A 22,490-nucleotide genomic window follows, 5' to 3' on the forward strand; every position below is an offset into this window, starting at 1 on the left:
GAGAAGCCCAGAAAATACCATTTTCTAGATCATCTAGATCAGGTGTTTTTCTGGACATTTCTTTGCTCCTCATTTCCACTAGATGGAGCTTGTCCAGGCAACGTGGATACGGAAGATTAAGGGGAATGGACTATAAAGCAATTCAGAGCAAACATTACAGAGTTTGAGGAAAGTTAATGTAGTCCCAAGGCAGAGAATTGGGTGTCATGAATTTTCTAGGATTGGAATTGAGAAGAATAGACCTGGTCTAGAAAGAGTCCTTTTGCTATAGTTAGGCATCCTTGCTCATTGGGTGATTAGCCACTAAAATGGGAGGGGGGCACACATGTACCTCTTTGGAGAAAGGGTGGGATAATAATGAATGTAAAAATTGTTGATCCTGACCTGCTACAAGGTCCTGACCTGCTTCCTCTAACTGCAGAGATCTAATTCCTTTGCAGTCATTCCAACAGAGCTAAATGAATGCACATAAGTTGCCACTCCTTCCCAGGAGTTCATTTAGTCCCCTCTGTCCTTATCCTCTACCTGAGATTTAGACAGGAGCCACGTTCATTCTACCACCTTTTCCCCTTGCAGCCTGTGTGTTTGTTTTCTGGGCTCCAGCAGCTTCCACTGGCCTATATTGTATTCCACCTTTCTCTATGTGATTGGTTACATTTTACATCCAAGGAGGTAGGTAGAGAGTTTACAGGGTAGTATCACTTAGAACCAGAAGGAATTCATAAGATTGTAGTAGGGGTTGCCCTTGGAACATCTTGCAGTGTAGGGAAGTGGGGGTGCACCGAACAGTATTCTTGTGGCAGTGTCAGTTTATTGATTTTCGAGGGATCAATAGCATTCAGTCTGCAGACTTGTCCATTTAACCTGATACAAGCTGTAACACCTTCCATTAATGGGAGTATTAAAAGCTGCTTTGCTGAGTTTAGAAGTTGACAGTATGCGTTGGATATCTGCAGAGCGATCCATCAAATAGTTTGGTCATTTTCCTGTTAATATTAATTTAATGCCCTGGTTTAAACTTTGTATCCTATCCCAGTGTTTTTGAGAGCATTAATTTTGATTCTCTTAAATGTTCCTGATCTTTGTTTGAGCATTCTAGTTGAAGAGAAGATCCCATGGAATAAGTATATTGATAATTGCCCTACAGCAGTGGCGTCACTAGGGAGGTACGAGGGTGTGGATCCCACTGGATGACACACACAAACGGGGGGGGGTGACACCACTCCTCACCAAAAAATTTTAAATCTTGGTCTTTTTTTAATACCACTGTCATGTTACGTATCAATCAATGTGTAATTTCATTCAGAATGCAACAAAACAAACCATGTTGAAATATCTCTATTTTATCAAAAGTTATAGCCAAAAAACCAGTGGGTTGGGGTGATGGTACATCTCCACGCCCACTGCCCAGGGCATTGCCCTGCCTGCTGCATGGGAGGAGGTTCATCATAGGGGTGACGCACTGACCTTCCACCCTGGGTGACACAAACCCTAGTTACGCCACTGGCATAAAGCTATAGTTTTCTACCTTTTTCAAGATATAAAGGTAAAGTTTGTACATAGTGTAGTAGCAAAGAAATTGAAAGCTTAGTGCACTCTCTGAAACTGGAGTGAGACCGTAGCTCAGTGGTGGAAGACATGCTACATATACAGAACGTCTCCACTTTAATCCCTAGCATCTCTAGATAAAAAGGATTGGGAAGTGAGCCATGGGAAAGATCCTTGCATGAGATTTTGGAACACAAACAGTGGACAGTTTTGGGCGAGGGAGACTAGTGGCTTGACTCTGTTTAGGTCAGCTTCATATGTCCCACAGCAGTAGTATACCTGGGAGTCCAGGCGCCTGCTGCAACCCCCAGTTTTCAGCTCCCCCATTGTCCCCCCATCCTTGTCCCCAGTTTTGACCCCCACCCTTGTCCCCAGTTTTGACCCCCACCCTTGTCCCCAGTTTTGACCTGGAAGTAATTGCAGTGATGTCATCGTCACCGCAATGACTTCCATGTGGCTACCTCCTCTGTTCCCCCTTTGGAAAAAAGGGGGAATGAAGGAGGCAGCTGAGGCCCCGATGGAGCCTTCAAGTTCTCCATTGGAGTGGTTTGGGGCTGCTGGAAGTCTGCCTGTCTGAGGCGCTGCTTCCAGCAGCCCCAGACTGCTCGAAAGGAGACCTCGTCCACGCCGCTAATAAGCGGTGCAGAAGCCTCCATCGGTGCATGGAAAGCCTAGAGTGTCAGTGCGACAGGAGTCGTGACAGGAGTCGCACTGATGGTCTAGGCCGCCCTCCCGCTTCCAGAGACCTCTCCTGAGGAAGCAAGAGGGCAGGGGCACCCAGGGTAGAGCATCAGCGCGACAGTAGTCATGCTGATGTTCTAGAGCGCTGCTTTCCTCTCCTCCTATAAAGGAGGAGAGCAGGGGGCGGCCCAGTCCAGCACTGAGTCGCTGCCAGAGAAGCAGCTTCTTGCTGTCTCTACAGGAGCGCTTCTGGGCGCCCCTCCTCCGTAAGGAGGAGGCTTTTCTTAGAGGGACAGAAGCCTTTGGAGCGTTTTTTTTTAAGCATTATGCCACCTGCAGTACCTTGATGTAATCTTTCTCCAACATTCCAGGCCAAATGTGTGTCCTGAAGAAGAACTGACAATGGTGGGGCACCGGCAACCATGTGTTCAAGCCTTCACGCGTTTGGTGAAAACGTGGAAGCAAGACTGTGAAGTGCAGAGATGGTGCATGGGCTATGAGAGAAGGTAAGGCATGACCGTGTGTATATAAAGATTTGGCCTTTTAAAAAAAAAAAAAAAGTATAGTGTAGGTGAGCTTGTGAGATTCTCCCTAAAAATACAAAGCAACTTTTCTATGAAAGATAGAGGAGTTAAAGACTTTGTGATAAAGGAGGAAGGTATTCCTAAAATGTTTGAGGTTTTTTTTTTTGTTTGAGATGGATTTGTAAATTAATTGCCTGCAGCATGGAAAGAGGATCCCAGGTAATAGGACAGAAAAGTTGTGTTAATTGAAAGAAAGTCTGTAGGTGTTCCCCCTTATCTGTGGGGGTTCCGTTCTGGGAAATCCCCCCCCCCCATACTTGAAATCATGGATACTTGGGAACACTTGTTCTCACGTTCTGGACCCTCCGGAGGTGAGGAGAGCCCAACTCCCTTCCCTTCCAGAAGGGATTCGGAGTTCAGCAGAGGCTGCCAACATCTGACCATGGCCTCTGCTGAGCTCAGACCAAGCTTTAGAGCTCAAAGCATGTGACTTCCAGTTTTACAAAAAAGCTGTGACATTTTTAATGCCAGAAGCTTCTCTCTGCCTCCCTATACCTTAGAGTGCATTTAAAACGACACTTCTGGTTTCTCTGTTAAACCCTAAGTCACGTGTTTTGAGCTCTAAATCGCAGTCTGAGCCCGGCAGAGACTGTGGACGGATGTTAAATTACCAGGCCTGAGGAGCAATGTAATACTGGGGGCGTACTATCGTCCTCCAGAACAGAAACCTGAAGGGGCCCTTGAAATGAGGAAACAGATCAGGGAAGTGACAAGGAGGGACGGCGTTACATAAGAACTGCCCCACTGGATCAGGCCATAGGCCCATCTAGTCCAGCTTCCTGTATCTCACAGTGGCCCACCAAATGCCCCAGATAACAAGAGACCTCATCCTGGTGCCCTCCCTTGCATCTGGCATTCTGACATAGCCCATTTCTAAAATCAGGAGGTTGCGCATGCACGTCATGGCTTGTAACCTGTAATGGATTTTTCCTCCAGAAACTTGTCCAATCCCCTTTTAAAGGTATCCAGGCGAGACGCCATCACCACATCCTATGGCAAGGAGTTCCACAGACCAACCACACACTGAGTAAAGAAATATTTTCTTTTGTCTGTCCTAACACTCCCAACACTCAATTTTAGTGGATGTCCCCTGATTCTGGTGTTATGTGAGAGTGTAAAGAGCATCTCTTAGATGAGCTGCCTTCCCCCCTCCCACCCTGCATCCTCCGTTTCACTCAGCACAGCTCTCTCTCCAATTTCCAGGTACCCACAGAGCCCTCTCACCGCCCCCCTGGTTTTGTTTCACCTGCTTCCCCTTTGGGAAGGGACCCAAAAGAAACTTTGTACACCCTGATAAAACTCCTCATGGAAATGTGTACCCCAGGCTTCACAAATCCTTTCTTTCAATAATCATCTTTCAGGCAGAAAGCAGACTTGACTATAGTTTGCTGTGGTTCTTAACTCCATTGACCTCTATTCCCAGAGCTTTGTGGGATTAATAGCCCCATGGGCAAAGATAGGAAGAGTCAATCACATCTTCCAAGTAAAGCAAGTCCTCTCCTGCTTGCTCTCTTTTCTGCATCAGGGGTAAGTTAGTTCTTATGTCAACTGCTTTTGTGCCTGGGCAGAGATGTTGAATGGAACAGAAAAAGCCAGATGAGACCATCTTTTCTCTTTTGAGTGATCCATTGTACTGGAGAAGTTAGTGTTCTGTGATGGAAAGGTAGGAACAATCTAATAAGACAACAAGCAATGTAAAAAATAATCACTTTTTATTAAGATTTAATACAGGAGTTTCCATTTTAAACCAGAGTACGTTTGTCTATTTTTATCCAACAGCACTGTTGCTAACTTTGATAGAAGGCCAACTTGAGATTGTGTGATGTGACAACTGTTGTCCTTGCAGGAATAAAGGCTCTGGAGGAATACACTGCTGAAAGTGTCTGTTCAAATATGCGTTGAACCAATTCCTGATCAAATGGGAATGACTGGATTTCTATAATCCCTCCATGCCTTTCTTCAATCGAATCAGAGGAGTCAATGTAACTATATGAATGCTGGTCACATAGACCTGCTGTAAATTTTTCCTCTCTCATCTGCTGTGCATGGACAAAGCTTTGCAAGAAAGAAGTTAGGATGGAAGCAGCCAGAGATTGCGCAGACTGTCATCCTTGATGTCTTCCAGCTGGAGCAATGGTAGTCACCCTATAAGAATATTGAATTGCAGGCAAGGGGAAGTTGGGCACGAAAGGCCCAATCAGTAGGGCTTGCAGGCCTGGCTATGTTTGCCTTTGTCCAAAAAAAGTACCAATATCTAAATAAACGCAAACTCCTTCCCACAATTGGAAAGGCAAGGACTCCATGAAAACAGGAGTGTACCTCTATCTCCACAATATTACTATAGGAAGATAGAGGAAGAATGGAAATGGGACATGATAGTAGCTTTCACAATGCTCTAATTCTTGCACTGCTTATTCTCTTTTCCACCTTACTTTTTTGTTTGGAAAGAATTGAAAATCTTGAAGTTGTGCTAAAAGTTTCTCTGCACATAAAGGTGTTCTCCTTTTCTTTTCCTCCCCATTTCACTCTCCTATCACTGCCTCTCTAATCTCAGATATGAATTTTTTAATCTTGCTTCTGACTTCTGCCTCAGTTTCCCCAATATCCTTTCTTTCCTTCCTTCCAATTTGGCTCTCATCCTCCCATACACAGTTTCTGACCATCCCCCCTCAGTTTTTTTTTTCTTTCCTTTCCATTTCTCTCTTATTCATTCTTGCTTTCATGATCACACTTTTCTACTGCTTGGCTTTCTTATTCCCTTTCTCCACTCTCCAACCTCCTCCCTAAATTCACCACTGTCATTCTCTTTTATTCCTCCTCCTCTCTTCACATTGAGACGAGCTTAACTTGGCCACACTGAGCTATCTTCTTTCAGCATTTTCTTTCTTACAGTATCAGGCTCAATCTGGTACATCTTGGCTCTATTTTCTTTCTTCTTTTCTTTCTCTCATTATACAGGCCTACAAAATTGAGGGCCAGAAAAGTTTTTCCCAAAATGTATGGTGGTTTGATATGAATTTGGGGTGCCAATTCCAAAAATGGCATCTGTTTTGCCCTATCACCTCTAGTTTTGGAGATACAGTATAGCCTCATTAGTGAATGGTTCAAGCAGCTTACTCAAGAGGTGAGGAAAGGGTCAAAGTGGCCACACTGAGCTCTTTTTTTCTTCCTTCTCTTTACATTATCAGTCTCTATTTGGACACTAATTATCTCCCCTTTCCCCCCCTTTCCCACCAGTTAACTCCCTTTTATTCCTTGTCTTCAATCTTTCATTGCCAGGTTTGATTGAGCCACTACTTATCTGTCTCAATCCCCTTTTCCCCTTTCCACTGAGCTTTCCTTTGGAATAAGGAAAAGCTTCCCTCCCCATGTTATCAGGCTCAAATTTGCCACACTTAGCTCTCTTTTAATCCTCCTTTTCTTTCTTAACTTATCAGGCTCAATTATTAGGCCAACACTTACCTGGGTCTTATTTTTTTTTTTCCTACTGAGCTCTCCCTCATTCCATGTTTTATGAGTTTCCATTTCTCCATACTTACGTCTCTTTTATTCCATCTCCTTGCACTATGAGGCTCTATTTGGTCACCACTTAACTCTCCCCTTTCTTCTTTCCCACTGAGAGATTCTGTTCTCCTTCTCTTTTTTCTTCCTTTACCTGATTAAAATTGGCCATCTCTGGCCTCTTCTGTACTCCTCCTTTCCTTTCTTAAATTACCAGGCTGAATTTGGCCACAATTCGCTCTCTTTTATTCCTTCAGACATAATCCGGCTCAGTTGGGCCAACATTTACCTGTGTCTTACTCCTTATTTTACCACCAAGCTCTCTCCTAATCCTCCTCTTTGTTTTTGGTTATCAGGCTCAATGAGGCCACACTTACTGCTATTACATTCTTTCTTACATTTTCAGACTGTATTTGTTCACTACTTACCTGGCTCCTCCTCCTTTTCTTCCCACTGAACTCAGCCTGAGTTCTGTTTTTCTGAGTTGGTGCCAGATGACAAAGCCCCATAGTTCCTGACCTCCAGGAACTACCATGGAGACATGGGCAGACATGGGCAGGGAGAAGTAATGTGTTGGAAAGGTCTCCTGTTCCTCGCAGTGGCAGGAAGCCGTCAAGGGAAGGTGCTGGTCGCGTTGGGGTCGGGGCTGCTGTCCGAGGGAGCTGGACTTGCGTCTGGGCTCTGGCGCAGCCCCCTCTCCTGCTGTGCGCCGGGATTCGTTCCTTACCCTTGGCCAGGACAGATGACTTAACCTTCCTGGGCCCTGGTCACTGAACCTGCTCTTGGGCAGTCCTGGAGCTCTATAACCGGTGCCTCCTCTCCATTTGACAGCCTGACCCTTTCTGAGGCTATCAACAAGCTACCAAAACCCACCTGCCCGTTTTGCATGTTTCTCACTTCTACGTATGCCCCAGGAAACCAATGGCAGAATAAATCATGTGTTATATTATGGTGAAATAATCATATAGCAATCATGTGAAGTGATTTATCTTATTCCCGATATTGGCAGTGCCCCCTCCTGGGAATAACCTTAATGCATTCGGGTCTGGTTCCCACTCCCCGGAAGAAACACTTGGTTCTGGCCTTTAGTGCATACCCACTTCCTAATTTGAGCTTGGTCATCTTGCTCCCGCTGGACTGGGACTCTTCACTCCCCATATGCTGACCAGTTCAATCGCAGTGCTTGCTCTAGGCCAGCTCTGGAGCTCATTCCTCAATATTCCTTGTAAATCAGCCTTTGAGCCCTTTTTCAGAGTTGGTGCCAGATGACAAAGCCCCATAGTTTCTGACTGATCCAAAAGATCCATGGAACGTTCCTTCAATGGATAGATGGGTTTTGGTAGACTGTTGATAGCCTCAGAAAGACCCATGTCTTTTGTGGGGCTGGGGGAGCGGTCAGGAACTATATGGCTTTACCATCTGGCACCAACTCTGAAAAATAGCAAGGAGGCAGATTTGGAAGGAGGATTGAGGAATGAGCTCCTGAACTGGCCTAGACCAAGCACAGCGGACAGGTCAGCATATGGGGAGTGAACTGTCCCAGTCCAAGGGGGGTATAATGGCCAAGCCCAAAATAAGAAGTGGGTTTTTATTAAAGGGCAGAGCCAAGTGAGTGCTCCAGGGAGTGGGACCCGGACCCCAATGCAATCAGGTTATTCCACAGGAGGAGAAGATGCCAATATCGGGAACAAGAGAAATCATATCACATGATAACTATATTAATATTTCACCATAATATAACACATGATTTATTCTGCCATTGGTTTCCTGGGGCATACGTAGAAGTGAGAAACATGCAAAATGGGTAGGTGGGTTTTGGTAGCTTGTTGATAGCCTCAGAAAGGGTCAGGCTGTCAAATGGAGAGGAGGCACCGGTTATAGAGCTCCAGGACTGCCCAAGAGCAGGTTCAGTGACCAGGGCCCAGGAAGGTTAAGCCATCTGTCCTGGCCAAGGGGAAGGAAGGAATCCCGGTGCACAGCAAGAGAGGGGGCTGCGCCAGAGCCCAGAGGCCATGCCAGGTCCTTGGGACAGCAGCCCCGCCCCCAAGGCGACCAGGTCCTTTCCTTGAGGGGTTACAGTCACTGCGAGGAGCAGGAGAGCTTTCCAGCACATTAGTTCTCCCGACCCTTGTCTTTTGCGGGGCTGGGGGAGGGGTCAGGAACTATGTGGATTTGCCATCTGGCACCAACTCTGAAAAAGGGCTAGGAGGCTGATTTGCAAGGAGCTTTGAGGAATGAGCTCCAGAACTGGCCTGGAGGAAGCACGGCAAACAGGACAGCATATGGGGGGTGAATAGTCCCTGTCCAGGGGGAGTATAATGACCAAGCCTGAATTAAGAAGTGGGTTTGCATTAAAGGCCAGAGCCGAGTGTTTGCTCCAAGGGAGAGGGAATCGGACCGCAATGCAGTCAGGTTATTCCTCAAGAGGGAGCGCTGTCAATATCAGGAACAAGAGAAATCATTTCTCATGTTTGATATATTATTATTTCACCTTAAAAAAAAACTCGATTTATTCTGCCAATGGCTTCCTTGGGCATACAGAGAAGTGAGAAAGATGTGAAACGGGTAGCCGAGTTTTGGTAGCTTGTTGATAGCCTCAGAAAGGGTTAGGCGGTCAAATGGAGGTACTGGTTGTAGAGCTCTAGGTCTGTCCAAGAGCCGGTTCAGTGACCAGGGCTCAGGAAGGTTAAGCCATCTGTCTTGGCCAAGGGGAAGGAAGGAATCCCGGCGCACAGGTGAGGAGGGCACTGTGCCAGAGCCCAGAGGCAATTCCATGTCCCTGGGACAGCAGCCCCGACCCCAACGCAACCTGGTCCTTCCCTAGAGGGGTTCCTGCCTCTGTGAGGAACAGGAGAGCTTTCCGACACTTTAGTTCTCCCGGCCCATGTCTTTTGTGGGGCTAAAGACTGAGGGAGTGGTCGGAAACTATGTAGTTTTTCCATGTATGTTGAACGTTGTATATGGAGCTGCACATCTGTTCGCTGTGCTTGTTCTTGGTCAGTTCTGGAGGTCATTCCTTGCAAATCAGTCTCCTAGCCCTTTTTCTGTGTTGGTGCCAGATGGCTAAGCCCACAGGCAGGGAGAAGTAATGTGTTGGAAAGGTCTCCTGTTCCTCGCAGTGGCAGGAAGCCGTCAAGGGAAGGTGCTGGTCGCGTTGGGGTCGGGGCTGCTGTCCGAGGGAGCTGGACTTGCGTCTGGGCTCTGGCGCAGCCCCCTCTCCTGCTGTGTGCCGGGATTCGTTCCTTACCCTTGGCCAGGACGGATGGCTTAACCTTCCTGGGCCCTGGCCACTGAACCTGCTCTTGGACAGTCCTGGAGCTCTATAACCAGTGCCTCCTCTCCATTTGACCACCTGACCCTTTCTGAGGCTATCAACAAGTTACCAAAACCCACCTGCCCGTTTCGCTTCATGCTCACTTTTATGTAAGCCCCAGGAAACCAATGGCAGGATAAATCATGTGTTATAATATGATGAATTAATAATATAGTAATCATGTGAAGTGATTTCTCTTATTCTCAGCATATGGGGAGTGAACAGTCCCAGTCCAAGGGGGGTATAATGGCCAAGCCCAAAATAAGAAGTGGGTTTTTATTAAAGGGCAGAGCCAAGTGTTTGCTCCAGGGAGTTGGACCCGGACCCCAATGCAATCAGGTTATTCCACAGGAGGAGGAGCTGCCAATATCGGGAACAAGAGAAATCATTTCACATGATAACTATATTAATATTTCACCATAATATAACACATGATTTATTCTGCCATTGGTTTCCTGGGGCATACATACAAGTGAGAAACATGCGAAATGGGTAGATGGGTTTTGGTAGCTTGTTGATAGCCTCAGAAAGGGTCAGGCGGTCAAATGGAGAGGAGGCACCGGTTATAGAGCTCCAGGACTGCCCAAGAGCAGGTTCAGTGACCAGGGCCCAGAAACGTTAAGCCATCTGTCCTGGCCAAGGGGAAGGAAGGAATCCCGGCGCACAGTAGGAGAGGGGGCTGCGCCAGAGCCCAGAGGCCATGCCAGGTCCCTGGGAAAGCAGCCCCGCCCCCAAGGCGACCAGGTCCTTTCCTTGAGGGGTTACAGTCACTGCGAGGAGCAGGAGAGCTTTCCAGCACATTAGTTCTCCCGACCCTTGTCTTTTGCGGGGCTGGGAGAGCGGTCAGGAACTTTGTTGATTTGCCATCTGGCACCAACTCTGAAAAAGGGCTAGGAGGCTGATTTGCAAGGAGGATTGAGGAATGAGCTCCAGAACTGGCCTAGAGCAAGCACAGCAAACAGGACAGCATATCGGGATTGAACAGTCCCAGTTCAGGGGAAAGAAAATGGCCTAGCCCAAATTAGGAAGTGGTTTTGCACTAAAGACCAGAGCCGAGTGTTTGCTCCAAGGGAGTGGGACCCGGACCGCAATGCAGTCAGGTTAGTCCTCAAGAGGGAGCGCTGTCAATATTGGGAACAATATAAATCATTTCTCATGATTGATATATTACTATTTCGCCTTCATGTAACACATGATTTATTCTGCCGATGGTTTCCTGGGGCATAAAGAGAAGTGAGAAAGATGCGAAACGGGTAGCTGGGTTTTGGTAGCTTGTTGATAGCCTCAGAAAGGGTCAGGCGGTCAAATGGAGAGGAGGTGGTACTGTTTATAGAGCTCCAGGTCTGTCCAAGAGCTGGTTCAGTGACCAGGGCCCAGGAAGGTTAAGCCATCTGTCTTGGCCAAGGGGAAGGAAGGAATCCCGGCGCACAGGTGAGGGCGCTGTGCCAGAGCCCAGAGGCAATTCCATGTGCCTGGGACAGCAGCCCCGACCCCAACGCAACCTGGTCCTTCCCTAGAGGGGTTCCTGCCTCTGTGAGGAACAGGAGAGCTTTCCGACACTTTAGTTCTCCCGGCCCATGTCTTTTGTGGGGCTAAGGACTGAGGGAGCGGTCAGAAACTATGTAGTTTTTCCATGTACGTTGAACGTTGTACATGGAGCTGCACATCTGTTAGCTGTGCTTGTTCTTGGTCAGTTCTGGAACTCATTCCTTGCAAATCAGTCTCCTAGCCCTTTTTCTGTGTTGGTGCCAGATGGCTAAGCCCACGGGCAGGGAGAAGTAATGTGTTGGAAAGGTCTCCTGTTCCTCGCAGTGGCAGGAAGCCGTCAAGGGAAGGTGCTGGTCGCGTTGGGGTCGGGGCTGCTGTCCGAAGGAGTCGGACTTGCGTCTGGGCTCTGGCGCAGCCCCCTCTCCTGCTGTGCGCCGGGATTTGTTCCTTACCCTTGGCCAGGACGGATGGCTTAACCTTCCTGGGCCCTGGTCACTGAACCTGCTCTTGGACAGTCCTGGAGCTCTATAAGCGGTTCGTCCTCTCAGTTTGACCGCCTGACCCTTTCTGATGCAATCAAAAACCTACCAAAACCCACCTGCCTGTTTCACATCATGCTCACTTTTATGTAAGCCCCAGGAAACCAATGGCAGGATAAATCATGTGTTATAATATGGTGAAATAATAATATAGTAATCATGTGAAGTGATTTCTCTTATTCTCAGCATATGGGGAGTGAACAGTCCCAGTCCAAGGGGGGTATAATGGCCAAGCCCAAAATAAGAAGTGGGTTTTTATTAAAGGGCAGAGCCAAGTGTTTGCTCCAGGGAGTTGGACCCGGACCCCAATGCAATCAGGTTATTCCACAGGAGGAGGAGCTGCCAATACCGGGAACAAGAGAAATCATTTCACATGATAACTCTATTAATATTTCACCATAATATAACACACGATTTATTCTGCCATTGGTTTCCTGGGGCATACATAGAAGTGAGAAACATGCGAAACGGGTAGATGGGTTTTGGTAGCTCGTTGATAGCCTCAGAAAGGGTCATGCGGTCAAATGGAGAGGAGGCACCGGTTATAGAGCTCCAGGACTGCCCAAGAGCAGGTTCAGTGACCAGGGCCCAGGAAGGTTAAGCCATCTGTCCTGGCCAAGGGGAAGGAAGGAATCCTGGCGCACAGCAGGAGAGGGGGCTGCGCCAGAGCCTAGAGGCCATGCCAGGTCCCTGGGACAGCAGCCCCGCCCCCAAGGTGACCAGGTCCTTTCCTTGAGGGGTTACAGTCACTGCGAGGAGCAGGAGAGTTTTCCAGCACATTAGTTCTCCCGACCCTTGTCTTTTGCGGGGCTGGGAGAGCGGTCAGGAACTTTGTTGATTTGCCATCTGGCACCAACTCTGAAAAAGGGCTAGGAGGCTGATTTGCAAGGAGGATTGAGGAATGAGCTCCAGAACTGGCCTAGAGCAAGCACAGCAAACAGGACAGCATATCGGGATTGAACAGTCCCAGTTCAGGGGAAAGAAAATGGCCTAGCCCAAATTAGGAAGTGGGTTTGCAATAAAGGCCAGAGCCGAGTGTTTGCTCCAAGGGAGTGGGACCCGGACCGCAATGCAGTCAGGTTAGCCCTCAAGAGGGAGCGCTGTCAATATTGGGAACAATATAAATCATTTCTCATGATTGATATATTACTATTTCGCCTTCATGTAACACATGATTTATTCTGCCGATGGTTTCCTGGGGCATACAGAGAAGTGAGAAAGATGCGAAACGGGTAGCTGGGTTTTGGTAGCTTGTTGATAGCCTCAGAAAGGGTCAGGCGGTCAAATGGAGAGGAGGAGGTACTGGTTATAGAGCTCCAGGTCTGTCCACGAGCCGGTTCAGTGACCAGGGCCCAGGAAGGTTAAACCATCTGTCTTGGCCAAGGAGAAGGAAGGAATCCCGGCGCACAGGTGAGGGCGCTGTGCCAGAGCCCAGAGGAAATTCCATGTGCCTGGGACAGCAGCCCCGACCCCAACGCAACCTGGTCCTTCCCTAGAGGGGTTCCTGCCTCTGTGAGGAACAGGAGAGCTTTCCGACACTTTAGTTCTCCCGGCCCATGTCTTTTGTGGGGCTAAGGACTGAGGGAGCGGTCAGAAACTATGTAGTTTTTCCATGTACATTGAACGTTGTACATGGAGCTGCACATCTGTTCGCTGTGCTTGTTCTTGGTCAGTTCTGGAGGTCATTCCTTGCAAATCAGCCTCCTAGCCCTTTTTCTGTGTTGGTGCCAGATGGCTAAGCCCACGGGCAGGGAGAAGTAATGTGTTGGAAAGGTCTCCTGTTCCTCGCAGTGGCAGGAAGCCGTCAAGGGAAGGTGCTGGTCGCGTTGGGGTCGGGGCTGCTGTCCGAGGGAGCTGGACTTGCGTCTGGGCTCTGGCGCAGCCCCCTCTCCTGCTGTGCGCCGGGATTCATTCCTTACCCTTGGCCAAGACGGATGGCTTAACCTTCCTGGGCCCTGGTCACTGAACCTGCTCTTGGACAGTCCTGGAGCTCTATAAGCGGTTCGTCCTCTCAGTTTGACTGCCTGACCCTTTCTGATGCAATCAAAAACCTACCAAAACCCACCTGCCTGTTTCACATCATGCTCACTTTTATGTATGCCCCAGGAAACCAATGGCAGGATAAATCATGTGTTATAATATGGTGAAATAATAATATAGTAATCATGTGAAGTGATTTCTCTTATTCTCAGCATATGGGAAGTGAACAGTCCCAGTCCAAGGGGGGTATAATGGCCAAGCCCAAAATAAGAAGTGGGTTTTTATTAAAGGCCAGAGCCAAGTGTTTACTCCACGGAGTGGGACCCAGACCCCAATGCAATCAGGTTATTTCACAGGAGGAGAAGCTGCCAATATTGGGAAACAAGAGAAATCATTTCACATGATAACTATATTAATATTTCACCCTAATATAACACATGATTTATTCTGCCGTTGGTTTCCTGGGGCATACATAGAAGTGAGAAACATACGAAATGGGTAGATGGGTTTTGGTAGCTTGTTGATAGCCTCAGAAAGGGTCATGCGGTCAAATGGAGAGGAGGCACCGGTTATAGAGCTCCAGGACTGCCCAAGAGCAGGTTCAGTGACCAGGGCCCAGGAAGGTTAAGCCATCTGTCCTGGCTAAGGGGAAGGAAGGACTCCCGGCGCACAGCAGGAGAGGGGGCTGCGCCAGAGCCCAGAGGCCATGCCAGGTCCCTGGGACAGCAGCCCCGCCCCCAAGGCGACCAGGTCCTTTCCTTGAGGGGTTACAGTCACTGCGAGGAGCAGGAGAGCTTTCCAGCGCATTAGTTCTCCCCACCCTTGTCTTTTGCGGGGCTGGGGGAGGGGTCAGGAACTATGTGGATTTGCCATCTGGCACCAACTCTGAAAAAGGGCTAGGAGGCTGATTTGAAAGGAGGACCGAGCTCCAGAACAGACCTAGAGCAAGCAGAGTGAACTGGTCAGCATATGGGGAGTGAACAGTTCTAGTCCAGAGGGAGGAAAGCGGCCTAGCCCATATTAGAAAGTGGGTTTGCACTAAAAGCCAAAGCCAATTTTTTTGTTCCTGGGAGTGAGACCTGAACCCCATGCAATCAGGTTCTTCCCAGGAGGGGGCATTGCCTATATGGGGAACAAGGGAAATCATTTCACACGGTTCATATATTATTATTTCACAATCATAGGACACATTATTTATCCTGCCACATTTTTCTGGGATATAGGAGTGATAGAGATTGTAAACAGATGGGTGGGTACGTGTTCGTACCCTGTTGTTGTCCTCATTCAGGGTCAAGGGGCCAAACGGAGATGAGGAACCGGTTATAGAGCTCTAGGACTTTCCAAGAGCAGGTTTGGTGACCAGGGAAGGGTGAGGGATCTGCCCTGGACATGGGAAAGGAAGGAATCCTGGTGTACAGGAGGAGACGGAGCTGTGCCAGAGCCCAGATGGAAGTCCAGGTCCCTGGGACAGCAGCCTTGGCCCAAATGCCACCAGATCCTTCCCAGGAAGGGGGCACTATCTCTACGAGTTGCAGGTCAGAGTGCCAACATATTAATGCTCCCTACATTGCTTTCATAGCAGCATGATTTGAGAGAGTGGTCAGAGGGTCCTGGCTTTGGTAGCATGTTGAGAGCCCCAGAATTGGTTGGTGAGATGATATGAGACAAGGATAGCTGTTAGAGCACCAGGAATGTTGATCAATTAATATCTTTAGTTCTCCCCACTCATTAGTTTTGTGGGACTAAGTACTCTGAGAGTGTTCAGAAACTATCAGACTTTCTTTTCTTGCAGTGACAGTGGAAGTGGGCTGGTCAGCTGATTTGAAATTCTGTTTCCCCACCGTGGACCAGTACTGGAAAGGTGGATGGCTCCTGCAGCAAACACTGGCGGAGTCAGGAGCCGGTACCTAGCCTAGTGTCAGGGAAGGGACAGTGAGCAGCCCTTGGCCTGTGTCAGTGCCCTGAGGCAAGTTCTGGTCCCTGGGACAGCAACCCCAATACCAAAGGAACCTGCTTCTTCCCAGCTGGTTTCAGATTTTTCATAGGTATTCAGTTGCTCTCTTTGCAAGCTTCCATGGCTTCCCAGGGAGCCACCGCTCATAGTTTATGAACCTCTGCCCTAGGTTATCATGGTCAAGTTGGTCTAATGCAGCTCTCTTTTATTCTCCCTTTTCCTGATTACATTATCAGGCTCATTTTGCCACCACTTATCTTTGTCTTATTCCTTTTTATTAATTGCCAATACTGGCTTGTCCCATATTTTTCCTTCCTAGTCCACATGGTTCAGTGTGGCTACCACTTATCTCGCTTTAATTTCTTAATTTCTTTCTAACACTATCAGGCTCCATTTGGCCACCACTTACCTGTATCTTATTCTTTGTTTTCTTTCCCCACTGAGCTCTGCATTATTCTTCCTTTATTTGCCAACATTATCAAGCTGGCCACAGTGACCTCACTCTTATTCCTTCTTTTTACAATATCAAGCTCTACTTGGCCACATGTGGGTCCCTTTTAATCTGCTTTTTCTTTCTTAATTGTCAGGGTTACTGGGCCACCACTTACTCTCTCTTAGTCCTTATTTCCTTTTCCCATATTTTCCCCATGTTATCCGGATCTACATAAGAACAGCCCCGCTGGATCAGGCCACAGGCCCATCCAATCCAGCTTCCTGTATCTCACAGCGGCCCACCAAATGCCCCAGGGAGCACACCACATAACAAGAGACCTGCATCCTGGTGCCCTCCCTTGCACTGGCATTCTGACATGGCCCATTTCTAAAATCAGGAGGTCTACATCATTGCACTTAACTCTCTTTTACTCTTTTGTATTATCAGGCTCTATTCTGCTAAGACGTACCTGTGTCTCTTTAGTGTTCCTTCTTTTCTTTCTCAGATGTTGCAACCTCCATCGGACCTGTACATTCCTGTGTCTTATTCCTTTTTTCCTTGGCCTCTCCCTTATTCTTTTATTTTCAATATCTTTCTGGTACCTTATCAGGCTCAATTCGGCCACAACATGTATTCCATCTTTTCTATCTTACATTATCAGGCTATATTTGTTCAGTACATATGTTTGTGTTACTCCTTTTTTTTTTTTAAACTTTCTAAGGGCGCAATCCTAACCCCTTATGTCAACGCTTTCCAGCACTAGCCTAGCAGTGCCAAAGGGACATGCGCTGCATCCTGCAGTTGGGAGGCACTCACTCACGGAGGCCTCCTCAAAGTAAGGGAATGTTTGTTCCCTTGCCTCAGAGCTGCTTTGCCCTTATTCAGTGCTGGAAACCACTGACATAAGGGGCTAGGATTGCGCCCTAATAAGCATTTCCTTATTCCAACTTTTTCCTTACACTATCAGGTTCAGATCACACTTTGCTCTCTTCTGTTTCTTACTTCCTTTCGCAAGCAGAATTCATCAGGACTAACGACTTTCTTTCCCCCTTACATTTACCAGGCTCATGTTACCACCCATTACCACCAGTTGTGCCTCCAATTACCTCTGTTTTCTTCTTTTATTTCCTATAGATATTTCCAATATTGATCCATTTTTTCCTACATTATATTGTTTCTTCTGTTAGGCTAATTGGGCCTCTTTAGCACTTTTTTACATCACTAAGCTCTGTTAGACCACTCCTGGTTCTCTTTTCTATCTTGCATTATCTGTCTCATTTTGGCCACTTCTTATTCCTTTCCCACTGAGCTCTTCCTCGTTCCTTGTTTCTTTCCCACAGGCTCAGTTTGGGCACACTAAGCTCTCTTTTATTTCTTCCTTTCATTCTGACATTACCAGGACAAAATTGACCACCACTTACCCAGATCTTATTCCATTTTTCTTTTCCATCATTGAGTTCTTCTGCCTTTTTGCCCTACATTATCAAGCTCAGTGTGGACACAATGAGGTCTCTTTTGTTCCTTCATTTCTTTTCTCAGTTATGAAGCTCTGTTTGGCCATTCCTGACCTGTGAATTATTCTTTTTTCCCTCTTCCCATTGACTTCTTCCTTATTCCACCTTTTCTTTCTACATGAGCAGGCTCATTCAATGTGGCCTCGCTTAGTCTCTATTTTTTTTGTCTTTCTTGCATTATCAGGCTCTGATAGTCATACAGCTATGACTATATGTTACTCTTTTGTCCTTACCACTGAGCTCTCTCCTTTCCTCCCTTTCACCCTATGTTTTCAGGGTCCGTTAGCTCCACTGAGCTGTACTTTATTCCTTCTAGCATTATATGCATCATACGTCCATGCTTAGTTCTCTTTTATTCCTTTTCTTTCTTACTTTATTAGGCTCTACTTGGCCACTGCTCACCTGGATCTTATTCTTTTTTCCTTTCCCACCTGTTAGTTCCCCTTTGTCTTGTCCTTTCTTTTTTACATTACCAGGCTCCATTTGGCTACTGCTTACTTCTCTCTCATTTCTCTTTTTGTCCCTTTCCTTCTTCAATTTTGCTTCTGCTCCCCACTGCTTAGCTCTTTCCCCCCTTTCCTTCTTCAGTCCTGTTTCAACTTCCCACCACCTCCCCCTCTTTTATTCTTTCTCACATGTTCAAGTTCAAGTTGGCCACAGATTGCCACTGTATCAACCCTGATTCAATTTTCTACAATCTGCCTCCCTTTATTCCTCCTTATTATGTGTTTATTTAGTGAACTATTTCACTAATTTAATTGAAATCTTTCTACCACAGCCTTGCAGCCCCATAGGGGCCAGCAGAGTGCCTTTCATCAGGCATTAAGCAAAAGAGCAGCATTTTTACCTATTTTTCATATGATCAAGGCCTTAATTTCCTACCATCTATTCACCTCCTTTCTCTGGCGTCCTTTCCTTTGCATAGCCTCCATTTCCCAGCACTTGCCCCCTCTTCTGTTCTATTTTGTCTAATCTTCTTTCCTGCCTTAATTTCCCACCTTCTAACTCACTTGAATTAATGTTTACTTCCTTTCTCTCTTGCAAGTTTTGACATGGCCTCTTTCTTTCTCTCTTTCTTCTGTTTTTATTTCCAAAGCCCTGTGTGTTTTTCTCCCCATTTGCCCTTTTCTCTCTGTCACTGTATTCTGTTTTACTTTTTCTACCTCTTTCTGAATTTCTCCCTATTTTTTCAGTTGTCCTCCAGTTCATTCAATGTTCTTTATAGTTTTTTTTTCCTTATGGGGAGAATTGGTTTCTTGGACAGAGGAAGAATAGAGTCTGAGCTTGCCAAGTCTAGGCTGTGGGAACTCCCAATTTTTCCCTGATTTAAGGAAATCCTAATTGCCTACTTGCTAGATGGTAGACTTAAAGTCTTCTAATTACTCCAGCTGGAAGATCTGAGGTATGGCAGTCAGCTTCTGGATGTTGGCTCATATCTCCTTCTTCTTGTTCATCAATGTCTTTTTATATAATATCATCTGGGGAGAAGAGAATTGAAGAGAATAATTACTTATGCTTTTCTAATCTTTAATTTAGAAAAGGAGCTTGGGGGGGTCACCAGAGAAGTGGAGGAGGCTGAGTTTGATGGGTCAGGGTTGTGTGCTGGGGTTCCCAGAACCAATGATAATGTCTCCTTCTGTACTTGCCTTCTGGCTGTGAATTCTTCCCAGAATGGGCCATATTTGTTCTATGGCACAGTTGGGATTTGGGGAGACAGGACATTGCTACCTGGACCCAAACAGGCATGACTTTGATCATTTTATTGGCCCCTACATATTGGTATCCACATGGATAAATACTATGTGGCCCGAGGACAATCCAGAGAAGGGCTGCAGTGAAAGGCAAGGGAGGTTTTAAGCCTAACTTCTGTTGCAGTTTCTATCAGGGCCTCCCTGTGCATGTTCCTTGTCCTAGAAAAAAAAGCTTCTATTGTCTTCAATGGGTAAATGGCATGCATAGAGCCCCCGGTTTCTATACAGATAATAGTGATAAGTAAGGGCTAAAAAGTGGCCAGCCCTCTCCACAGTCCTACACAAGATCAGAAGGACCAGAAGATGAGGTTGAACACTACTCTTTGAATATCTGAATAACCCAGGTCCATAGATTTCCATGCAGCTGAAGGGGAATAGTCCCTGGGGAGGCTTTCTTCATCCCTGCTTGAAATGGAAGGCACATTTGCTACGCCTTCTCCTCTGTGCGCTTACCTTGTCAGTTCCCACAAGGTGTTCTGTCATTGGGTCATGTAGAATGCTGAATATCCCAAAAAGGAAGCTATCATCCTTCCACTTTTCTTAGTCTCTTCCTTCTCTGTCTGCAGCACACAATGCCCCCTGGCCAGCCAGAGTGTTTTTTGCAGTGCTGAGAGATGTACTGGTTAAAGTCACCATCAGGTCTGGAGAGGATGGGAAGGAGCTTCCTTAGAATCAATCAGAGGAGTACAAGCTCTGTTCCCATTCAAGGGAAGGCTGGAAGGAAGGGAAAAGAGGACATTGTGTGAGGAGGAACAGTGAACCAGGTGCTAGTTTAGTGTTTCTCAAACTGTGGGTCAGGACCCACTAGGTGGGTCGTGAGCCAATTTCAGCAGGGTCCCCATTCATTTCAATATTTTATTTTTAACATATTAGTCTTGATGCTACCATTGTATGTAACTACATTTGGGGAAACATTACAGACCTGTACTTTTAGCAAGTTACTCTGTATATGTTTTTGACAATGATAGTCAATGGGACATACTCCTGGGTAAGTGTAGGTAGGATTGCAGCCTAAGGGCCCAATCCTATCCAACTTTCCAGCACCAGTGTAGCTGCTATGCAGCCCCAAGGTAAGAGAACAAATGTTCCCATACCTTGAGGAGGCCTCTGTGACTGCCTTCCCACCACAGGATGCAATGCACACCCCATTGGCATGGCTACACTGGCACTGGAAAATTGGATAGGATTGGGGCCCTAAGATGGCTAAAAATTTTCCTGCTTGATGATGTCACTTCTGGTCATGACATCACTTCTGGTAGGTCTCAACAGATTCTCTTTCTAAAAAGTGGGTCCTGGTGCTAAAAGTTTGAGAACCACTGTGCTTAGTTTATCCAGCAGTGGCAGGGGATTGTGAAACCCCACCTGCAGGAAGGCTCTCTGGTACAAACCTTTAAGCTCCAAACACTGAGAAGTGGTTAGATCAGCAGTGAAGTTTCTTCAGTTACAGAGGATTCCCTGGTACAGATGAAAAGGAAACAAAATTGGATTTTTAGACACTCAGGAATGGGGAAAATTAAATGCTCTTCTCTTGCCCTCTCAAAGTCAACATTTCCCAGCTCTTTTCATATGGCCCCAACCTATTCAACTTTCCAGTACCACTGAAGCCACAAAGCAGCTCAAACATTCCCTCCCTTGAGGAAGCTTCCATGACTGCTCCCCCACTGCACAATGCAGTGCACACATTGGTGCCATGGTTGCATTTGTGCTGGAAAGTTGGATAGGATTGGGCCCTTACTTACTAAACTGCCTGTGTAGAGGCCAGGGCATAGAGACAGCCCATCCTTTCTTATAGGGTGCCAGCTTCCTCAATGCCTTTTCCCATAGCTTGAACTGATCTTTTGCTAGGCTGCACAATGAAACATTCCTATATGCTGGTTCATCCTTTACTCCATCCTGATAATACCTAATTGCTGTGAAGAGATATTCACTAGGGACTAAGGACCCCTGAGAGGCTATACTCAGACCCTGCAGGATGAACATCATGGTATAGGGGAGGTCAGCTGCCCCCCCCCAGCCAGAAGTTCCAGCTGCAGGTAACTCATCCCCTCTACCTGAAAAGAACTTTGTTCTAACTTCCAATTTGCCCAGTGACTGGCAAGGAGAACGCAACAGAACCACAACATCTGGCATCTGTCATTGGTCAGAGGACTAAGAGGCTCCTGGTTTGCTTTATATTATTATAAGCTGCCATAGGCATAATTTTGATTGAAAGGGCAGGTATGAAGCTATACATAACGAACTGCTCCTCAGCCTCTTTAAAAGAGATATTTCACCTCTGCTCACATGCGATGGTCCTTGCAGCCAGGATGGTGGGTACAGACTCGGATCTCAGCAGCGCATCTTTCATCACTGCCTGAGAGAGACCAAGGGGCAAGACAGAGGAGAGTTGGTGCCCAATGAAGTCCAATAGGGTTCATCCAGCCCCCCCCCCCCACACTTTTCTTTCGTCCACGTGTCACAATTTACTGGCTGTTTGTCAGTGAGAACTCCTCAGAACTGGAATTACCGATGGCTGCATGTTCTCTTCCTATGGCCGCAATTTCAAGCTTGGTTTCATTGGACTTTAATCTGATGCTGGGTCTTCTCTCCTACAGGGTGGTGCTGTGGAAAATAAAATACAATCAATAGTCATCATCCTTACCTTCTCTCCCAAATATTTCTCCTCCTCTTCCTCCACAACCACCTCTACCTGATGGGAGACTCCAACCCACCTCTAAAAGTGACCCCAGAGCCAATGGGTTTCAGCATTTCATTGTACAGATAGTTTCAACCATCACCTTGTAAAAGATCCTCTTCTTTGGACTGTCTTCTGAACCTTTTCTCATCTTGTGTTGGTTCTACAAGGGCTTTATTTGGCAACCTTCAGTCTCGAAAGACTATGGTATTGCGCTCTGAATGGTGGTTCTGGAACAGCGTCTAGTGTGGCTGAAAAGGCTGATTCGGGAGTGACAATCCCTTCCACACTGGGAGCAACTGCAGTGTGTTCCTGGTCTGTCTCCCTGGCTATGGGCCTTTCTTCTTTGCCTCTTTGCCTCAGTCTGTTGGCCAAGTGACTCTTCAAACTGGAAGAGGCCATGCTGCACAGACTGCCTCCAAGTGGGCCACTCAGAGGCCAGGGTTTCCCACCTGTTGAGGTCTACTCCTAAGGCCTTCAGATCCCTCTTGCAGATGTCCTTGTATCGAAGCTGTGGTCTACCTGTAGGG

General features: G+C 47.0%; 1 protein-coding gene across 1 annotated transcript in view; it reads left to right on the forward strand.

Moving 5' to 3' along the window:
* Positions 1-22,490, forward strand: part of LOC136645313 (multiple epidermal growth factor-like domains protein 6) — a 260,946-nt gene that overhangs the window by 1,792 nt on the left and 236,664 nt on the right. The window contains exons 2-3 of the mRNA XM_066621547.1: positions 2,371-2,495; positions 2,601-2,735. Coding sequence (XP_066477644.1) covers positions 2,371-2,495; positions 2,601-2,735 — 260 coding nt within the window. The remainder of the gene's footprint in view (positions 1-2,370; positions 2,496-2,600; positions 2,736-22,490) is intronic.

This window comes from Tiliqua scincoides, chromosome 3 (assembly GCF_035046505.1).
Source record: "Tiliqua scincoides isolate rTilSci1 chromosome 3, rTilSci1.hap2, whole genome shotgun sequence".
Taxonomy (NCBI): Eukaryota; Metazoa; Chordata; class Lepidosauria; order Squamata; family Scincidae; genus Tiliqua; species Tiliqua scincoides.